Source organism: Monoraphidium neglectum, assembly GCF_000611645.1.
Source record: "Monoraphidium neglectum strain SAG 48.87 unplaced genomic scaffold scaffold00118, whole genome shotgun sequence".
NCBI classification, from domain to species: Eukaryota; Viridiplantae; Chlorophyta; class Chlorophyceae; order Sphaeropleales; family Selenastraceae; genus Monoraphidium; species Monoraphidium neglectum.
The window spans coordinates 1-8,660 of record NW_014013510.1 but is presented as its reverse complement, the minus strand read 5'-3'; the positions used below and the strand labels follow the sequence as shown (position 1 = coordinate 8,660).

The 8,660-nt window shown below is 64.2% G+C and overlaps 2 protein-coding genes across 2 annotated transcripts in view; both read right to left on the bottom strand.

Moving 5' to 3' along the window:
- Positions 1–1,295, bottom strand: part of MNEG_1223 (Sodium channel protein type 1 subunit alpha) — a gene marked incomplete at both ends in the record, with an annotated part of 12,162 nt that extends 10,867 nt beyond the window's left edge. The window contains 4 exons of the mRNA XM_014050292.1: positions 34–158; positions 389–522; positions 590–697; positions 788–1,295. Coding sequence (XP_013905746.1) covers positions 34–158; positions 389–522; positions 590–697; positions 788–1,295 — 875 coding nt within the window. The remainder of the gene's footprint in view (positions 1–33; positions 159–388; positions 523–589; positions 698–787) is intronic.
- Positions 1,296–4,635: 3,340 nt separating this feature from the next.
- On the bottom strand, positions 4,636–7,877 carry MNEG_1222 (hypothetical protein; the record flags this gene model as incomplete). Its single annotated transcript, XM_014050291.1, has 8 exons — positions 4,636–4,843; positions 5,107–5,183; positions 5,441–5,607; positions 5,819–6,140; positions 6,413–6,599; positions 6,912–7,024; positions 7,281–7,497; positions 7,669–7,877. 8 exons carry the CDS (start codon positions 7,875–7,877, stop codon positions 4,636–4,638), a joined length of 1,500 nt encoding a protein of 499 aa, XP_013905745.1.
- Positions 7,878–8,660: the final 783 nt, after the last annotated feature.

Here is an 8,660-nt window from a genome sequence, read left to right as displayed (position 1 = left end):
CCCCCAATACATACGCACACGCACCCCCGCCACCTGTTCCTGAGCGCCCCCGAAAACAGCTGCAGCGCCACCACCCCAAACATGAAGAACATGAACAGGCACAGCAGCATCACGTCCATCAGCATGGGCAGGGACCGCAGCAGAGCCAGCACCGGCGCCTGGGGTGAGGGGTTCGGGGCCGCGGTTGTGCACAGGCGTGCGGAGGCGCGATCGCGGTGGCTGCGAGCACTGCGTTGGAGATCAGCTGCTATTTGGAATCGGGGCTCGCGTGACGCTCGCGAATGAGTGGTGGCATCAAAGCTGACCCTGCGCGCCTGCACACCCAGCATGCGGAGGGCTTTGCTGCGGCTGCGCTTGCGCGGTGCGCGCCCAGCAGGGCCCCGCTCACCCTAAGGCCTGGTATCTTGGTCACAGTGCGCAGCGGCCGCAGCACGCGCACCGCCCTCAGCGCGGTGTAGTTGCCCAGCCCCGCCTGCTCCAGCAGGCCCAGCAGCACGACCGCGGCGTCAAGCACATTCCAGCCTGTGGCCGGGGGTGCGCACGGCAAACGCGAGGCAGCAACGGTGGGCGGATGCCTTGGCTCCTGCACCACTCTGCTGCTGCTGCTGCTGCTGCTGCTGCTGCTGCTGCTGCTGCTGCTGGTGGTGGTGGTGGTGGTGCTGCTGCTGCTGGCACTCAGGCGCCCGCGGATGTTGAGCTGGTGTGGGACCACGAGCCCTGCAGCCGCGCCGCCCGCAAACAGCCGCGCATCGCTTCCCCCGCCTGCTTCTGCGGCTCGTGAGCTCACCGTCCCGGAAGTAGGTCCCTGGGGCCGCAAATACGCCGAGCGCCACCCACTTGACCAGCATTTCAGCGCCAAATACGGCCAGAAAGGCAATGTCCGCCTCCGCCAGGGCCACGCCGAGCGGGGACGCGTCGAATCCCGGCGCGCTGCTGCTCGCCGCCAGGCACACACAGTTGGCGGCTATCGCGGCGATGATGGCGGCGTCAAATGCACGGCTGTGGGCGACAATCAGCGCTGCACGACGCAGGGGGTTGCTGCGGCCCATGAGGAAGAACGACCGCGAGCAACCGACGCCGTCAAAGGGGTCGCTCGCCGCTGCCTTCGCCGCCAACGCCGCCACCGGTGTTGTGCTGCTGCCACCGCTGGTGACATTGCCAACTTTGTTGCTTGCCAACAGGCGCCGCAGCGGCGCAGTCAGCGCCCTCCATGTGAAACCACAACTGCCGCGGGCCGAGGGCGCGCTGCTGGCTGTGCCGGCGACATTGTCGCGGGCAATCAAGTGTGCCGCCATCGCTGGTCTCAGCTGCGGGCTGCACATACGAGCGGAGGGGTCCGAAGCTGGATACGTGCTGTGTGTTGTCTAGGCTGCTGACAAACAGATGCTGCAGCAGCCACAGCAGAGCACTGCAGAAATAGCAAGCAGCGGCGGCGGCAGCAGCAGCAGCAGCAGCAGCAGCAGCAGCAGCAGCAGCAGCAGCAGCAGCAGCAGCAGCAGCCGGGGCGGAGCTGGCAGCACTGACAGCACGCAGATCGATGCCCTTGGCAGCTCACTGGTCAGCAGCTGATCACAAAAGCATTCAGCCACAGTGATCTTCTGAAACTTGGCTCCATCCATGCCATGTGGACGGTGCTTAGGTGATATGCGGCTTGACCAGGTCAAGCGATCTGATAATATCGCGGTTGCAGTAGCAAAGCTGTCTAAGTAAGACAATATACATCGGCCGTACGCTCACTACGCAAGCCACGAGGGGCGAAAGTCTCAATTGTCAGTGTGTCCTCGCAATTTGTATCGACCAGCGAGGCACGCGCTGGACGGTGATCGCGAATCTAACGTGCACAAGTACACGTTCAGCTTCTTGAAGCAAATTCAACCCATTCACCCGCAACTCACCCGTGAGATCGGTGGTGACAGTTGCCGTGTGACGATGCAGTACCGTATGGTACTGTGCTTGCGTGCTTGAACGTGCGCCAGCCGTCGACCAGTATTGACTGAAGCCGTGCAGACCGCTGCTGTTGCGTCGGGGCCGTCGAGCTGCATCCCCGCTGAACTGCTCGTGCTGCCTCAGCTCCCAGCACCTCGCCCCGCGAGCTGTTTATCTGTGCGGCTTCTTTGCATTGAAGGGTGCTGGATGGCGGTGGGGGTGCACATGTGCAGACCAGCATTTGAGGTGCCTGCACCGTGGTGCTCATACCCGCTGAGACAAGACACTGCTGATCTGAGTGGGTGAGGCCTCGTGTAGCTGCTCAGCACTAGTTGACTGTTTGCATGTGTTAGCAAGGCTGGGGCATTTCAAGAAGAAACAGTGCTTACTTGCCTGCCAACGTGGGCAGCTGCTCAATTGCATCACTCTGAGCTTCAGCTACACCCCCGCCCCCCGCACCACCGGCACCGTGACTGACCAGAGACCACAACCATCCGTTGCTGCCTGCAAGCACCCTGAGCCATTGGAAAGCGACATTGTGTCCAAGTGTGGTGGAATCACAAAAAGCAATTATTCATGACGGATACTGTACAACAGGACATCGCTGGCTGTGCATGCGCGCGTGTCATGTTCACACGCTTGAAAGTGACGCGTCACCGTGCGTGCCGTTGCAGTCCATATGACGCGCTGCTGGAGCCGCTTACCGCATGCGTTTATGTGTCATTCGTGTGACGTATGACAGCATTATTACACTCACAGCGGGCATGGCGGAGGAGCTGTATGGGCCTCACCCTGCTGAAAGCGATGCATGCACGCGTCCTTCAAAGGTCGCAGCAGCAGGCAGCACGACCACCCTGCAACCTCTCCCCTGCATTGCAGAGCCGTGCCGAGGGCTGCAGGTCAGCGGGCAGCAACAAGCCAGCGCAAGGCACGACTTCATTAGTGGTTAGTTTCTAGAATGGTTGGATGAGTTGGAGCAGGCAGCAAGCGATGGAGCAGAGGGGGCCACGGACCGCCCTAGAGCCATGCGCCTGGGCCCTACAGGTGGAGCCCCAAGACACCATGGCAGGCGAGGGACCTGTCACACTGCTCAAGCCCTTCAGTGGTAGTGATCAGCGGGTTTGTTTGCCGCGGCGCAAAAACAGTCTGTTGCGTGGTACGCATGCATGTGCCAAACGTCAAGCGATGCCCTACCGCTCGACGAGTGTGCGTGCACAAAAATGCAAGGGGTTATGGAGCGCGCGCACGGGAGGCGTCGGCGGCCGCGCTGCTGTCCAGCGGCAGTGCTCTCCGCATAGCAGACGGGGACAAGAGGCGCCTAAACCCATTTCTCCGTGCATATAGTCGTGCATCGCTGCCGGGGTCCCAGGGGACACGCCGTTTGGCTCACAAACACATCAAAGTCTCACGCATACGGACAAGCTGGTGCAATCATGGCCAAGCTCTCTCCCTCGCAGGCAAAAACCCCTGCGCATGATTCACCTCCTCCCCTTGGAAACTCCAGCCTCGCGGCCTGAGCTCCCATTTTTGGCCTTGCCTCACTCTTGCCCCTAAAAGCTCTCCCCAGCGCTCGGCCGTTCCCAGAATGCCCAACCCTGGGGCGGCCGGGTGCGAAAAGAGGCGCTGTTGATGCTGTGCGCGGGATGCCCAACCCCGCACGCCCGCATCATGCAGCTTCGATAAGCGTGACATACGCCCTGGACAGGCGCAAGTGAAGAGCGAAGGGTGCAGCGCACGGCGATTGACGCTGCAGCACGGAGTCACATGGGCGCGGTAGAGGCGTTGCGAAAGGGCAAGTGCTAGTGTACAGAGTTGCGCCGATGACACTCAGGAAGTACGGCAATTTGGGAAGCGGCGTGCTTTGCTCATGGTTGCGGGCATTCCTCGTAAATGGTGCAATCTAGGGGCAACAGGGCCCTGGAAAGTTTGGGCTCCTTCAAAAGAAAAACAACGACGAGCTCAAACCACGCGACACCCCACAGCAGACCGCTTGGGCCGCTTGCGATGTGGAAGGGGGCGGCAAGACGGCGCTCTGTGCGCCCGCGTATGTGACTGCGCATTGAATCGAAAGAAGAATATCACATCGCACACAGCGAAGCGTCCACAGCATGCCACTGCCACCCGCCTCAGGCTGGAGCAGAGTGCGCCATGCGTTTGACGAAAAAGCACACGCTTCAGCATTTGATGTAGTTGGATGGTGCAGGGCAGGAGGGCGCACGCATGCTTCACGGCTGAACGATCGACAAAAAGAAGGTGAACACGACAGGCATAGGCTGACGAGCGCAGGCAGAAGCGCTTGCACCGCGAGAGGCCCGCAACGCATGCCGCCACGAATCCGCCGCGGAACGGACAACTGAGCATGCTCGTGCCGTAGCGGACGTGCGGGTCTCTGCAACATGACCACAGGACCAGGCGCTCTGCCTTGGCTGCCCTTGTGGGCATGGGCGAGCAGCGCTGGTGTGAGCACATGCGCGCTGGATCACACGTGTATGTGTTGGGTGACCTTGAAAGTGCAAGCCTGATGTATGACCGGCCGAAATGGGCAAGGCGCACATCAGCAGCACCACCGCAAGGCAGCACTGGGCGAGCGTCAAGAAGCGAAGCCAACAAAGCAACGCCACAGGCAGCGCCATGGCCACACCAGGGCCTACAGCCCTACCGAGCCCCGCTGCGAGTGCCCTTCGCCTTCCGTGCCCCCTGTTCCGGCCGTCACGCCGCCGCGCACAAGGGGCCGCACGCCACCGGCGCCGCCCCCGCGGCGGCGCCGCCGGTGGCCCCTGCGCGCGCCGCGGTGCGGCGGTCTGCGAAGGCGGCCAGGACGTTGTCGTTGATGGCGGGGCAGGACGACACGGACAGCGCCGACAGGTTGGCCAGGCTGTGGAGCGTCATGAGGCCGTCCCGCGTCAGGGAGTACCCGCTGCGGTCGGTGTGGAAAGGTGGCGTGGAAAGGCAGTGAGAGGCGGTGGCAGGGTGTGTGTCAGGGGCCTCTGGCGACCCGGGTACCAGAGGGTTGGCGGGGCCCTGGTACGCAGACCAGCATAGAGCCATATCTTTGTGCAGCTGAGAGCCCCGAGTAGTAAGCCCCGAATGACACGCCCCATCGGCCCGGGCAGCAGGCCCCCAGCATTATGTCAGCCTGCCCCGCTCAACGCGGCCGTCACTCCAGGCAGGCGGCCCCACCTGCGCAGCGAGAGCTCCTCCAGGGAGGTCTGGCTGCTGACAGTGCGCATCACCCGGTCGGTGACGGTGTCGATGCCCTGCGGTGGAGGTGGTGAGGCAGCGTTCACGAATGGCGGCGGCAGCGCAGTCAAACGCGGCGGCGCTGAACCTGTAGATGTTCGACAGTGCCTGAGTCCTGAGAGCGTGAGCGCATCAGGCCACCCAGAGGCCCCTGTCTCCGAAAGCCTCACCCCAGGACCCCAGACTCTGGCTGCCCTGAGGGTTGCAATGGCGGCGCCGCAGGCCCCGAGCCCAGGCCGCCGGTTCGAGGCCAAAGCTGGGCTCACAAACCCACCGTGGCGTGCAGCGAGCGCAGGCGTGGCAGGGGGAACAGCAGGTCCAGGTTCTTGTTGGCAAAGCCCCCGCCAAACGTCAGGCGCTCCAGGCTGGCGCCAAACCCGGGCGGCGGCTTGCGGGTGAGGTTGAAGCTGCCCGCGGTCAGAGAGCGCAGCGCGCCGCAGGCTGGGGGTGCGGGGCGCGGGGTGGGCCGGGGCGGCCGAGTGAGGGGCCGGGGGTTGCGACGCGGCGCCAAAAGCAGCCACCTGCTGCGGGCCGCGCCAGCCCGTCTCAGGCTGGCGTGAGGCTGAGCCTGGTCGCTGCACACACCTTGCCCTTCCCTCGCCCCGAACCCCCACAGGCACCAACACCTGTCGTCCAATCCACCCAGCCGCACCCGCCCGCCTCCCTGCCGCCGCCCCTGCACCTGCCAGGCACTCCAGGCCGGAGTCATCCAGCTCAAACCTCGACCCCAAATCCAGGCTCCTCAGCCGCGCCAGCGACCCCAGCCAGGCCAGCCCCTCGTTGTGCACCTCCGTGTTGCGCAGCCCCAGCACCTCCAGCGCGCCCGCCCCCGCCACGGCCGCCAGCGCGTCGTCGTCGACGCGGCGCGACCCCGACAGGTCGAGGCGGCGGAGGCGGGGCAGCACGGAGAGCTCGGCCACGCCGAGGGCCCCGACGTCTGTGGCTGACAGGTTGAGTTCCTCCAGGGAGGTGATCTGGCGGGGGTGGTGCGCAGCAAAAGGGGGTTGTCCGGGTTGGTCGGGTTTGTCGGGTGTGCCTGGCAATTGTGCCGACCGCTGACTTCAGCTCACAGCATCCAAGAACAGCCAGGCGCCTACACCCACCGACTCAAACATCCCAGACATGTGAACACGGCTGAGGGGCGCCCAACAGACGGGTTCGAGCGACGCAGCATCAGCATCAGCGTTAGCCAGAGTGCTTCCTCTCTCCCTCTCGCATCTGCCAGGGTCCGCAGACCGACCCCCACCTGCGCGAGCGCGCGGCAGCCGGCGTCCCCGATCCAGCGGCAGCGCTGCAGCCCCAGCACGCGCAGCGCGGTCAGGTGGCGCAGGGGCAGCAGGCCCGTGTCGTCGAGGGCGTCAGACTCCCCTAGGTCGAGCTCCTGCAGCGCCGACAGGCGGCCGATGGCGTGGAGCGTCACGTTGTCCGTCCACCTGGGGGGGGAGCGTGCAGGAGGGGTCGGGGTGCGCGACCACGGGTTCAGAACGGGTTCACAGTTCAGGTGTATTGTTTCTTCAGAGCGGGTTTGGATACGGCATACGGTAACAACGCTCGCCGCTCGGCGAGGGGGGAGCCTGGAGGTCTTGAAGAAAGGCTTGACGCGGCCCCGTCTGCGGAGGGCAGGTTTGCCTGCTGCATCCCTGCAGCCACGAAAACCCGCGTGCGCTCCGCGCCACGGCAGCAACCCGGCCGCAACGTGACGCCTGCTTGCCAAAGCGAGCGCGTGCGAACTGTACTGCACACACTTGCTGGCTGACAGGCGCGCCAGGCGGGGGCATGCGGCGCGAAGGAAGTCCAGCAGGCCGCGGCCCACGTAGTGGCATCGCTTCACATCGAATTCGACGAGCTGCGCCAGCAGCTGCGCGCGGGAAGGCGGGGTGCAGTGGGGGGGGCTTATAAGGCCCATGTGCGCAAAAGCAGGGGGTGCATGCAATGCAGGCCGCCGGCCAATAATTGGTGGCGTGCTGGTTGTCCCCTTCACTATTGCGCCACAGCGGGCTGAGCTAGCGCAGCGGCAGCAGCGACTAACTACGACGCCCAGGTGATCCTGCTGATGCCGCTGGTGCTAATTATGGCCGAGCGTGAATGCGATGAGCGCCCAGGCCTCCGCCCACCTCGGCGCCGGCGCTCTGCAGGAATGAGATGAGCGCCTCGTCGAACACAGGTGCATCGCTGCAATCAAAAGCCTCGACCGCGCGCAGTGCCGGGAACCGCCGCCCCAGCTGCGGCGCTGCAGCGTTGGGGCGGTCGGGCGGCAGCAGGTCGCCCGCGGCGACGCGGATGCGGGTGACGGCGGCGTTGAGCAGCTCGCGCGCGTGCGGGTGGGTCGCCCTGCAGGCGGGCGGAGGCGCGGGTTGCGAAGCCAGGAAGGGCTGGATGCAACTTGCGATTCGGTTCCGACAAGCTGCTGGGGCGAGCTCATGTATCAGAGCAACGGCAGGTGTCGCGTCGCGTCCACGCGGTGCAGCTACACAGCTTACACCCGCCCCCCTCCGGTCGCACCTGAGCGCCTGCTTTTCTGCCGCGCTCAGCGCCGGCAGCAGGTGCGACTGCAGCACGCCGTCGGGAAGGGCATCCAGAAACGCCGCGGCCGGCGCCGCGTGGCCGCACAGGCTGCCGATGTCGAGCGCCGCGCCCAGCGCGCCGTTGGCGTCGCGGCGCGGCCAAGTGTCGTCGAGGCTGAGTCGCCTGGGGCTGGGGGTAAGGCCCATCCAACAGGCAGCGGCTGCGCGCAGGGAGCGGTGCGCATGCGTGTTCACTTCAGTGGGGCGCAAGCGATCCTGCCGGGATCGTTGCAATGGGCACCCGTCATGTGAGTGCAGCCATCCTATGAGCCGAAAGTTTCAAATATAGAAGAGTGCGGAGGTACCGGGGCCAATCGGAGAGCGCGCTATGCAAGAGGCTGCAACGCTCATATGCATACGCTGGGGCCCCTGCGAGCCTCCCGCACCGGATCAATCAACATCTTACCAGTTGTCAAAGCGAATACGGGTACCCCCGTCTCGGATTTTGCCAGTCAGAGACTGTGCGCGGGCTTGCCGCTGATGAAGTGAGCAGCGAGAATGGAGTGAGTGCTTGAAAGATCCTCAAAAGTTACGGAAAGTATCGAGAGAGCTGAGGCTGAGCGTCACTAAGCGCCAAATGGCCACGGGGAGTGCCGACATTGGCGGCGAAAAATCGGCGGGCGTGTTGCGCAACCGTCTCGCAATGGCTGTCAGGGCCAACATGGCCTACAAATGCATATGCACACAGGTGTTATGCCCAAGTCCTGTAAGCATAAGCAGAGCCGGCTCATGGAACTCGTGGGAGCTGCTGGAGGGACAAATACACTGGTGCTGTCAGTGACGCGTTGTGGAACCACTCTCAAAATGGGCCCCTCAGCCCCACGCCCGCGGCTGCGTGTGCACAACACCCTCAATTCGAACCTCGCGGCCAAATGTCAGTGAGTAGAAATCAGAATATTAATACTGTAGCCTTGAGTTGTGCCTTGCAAC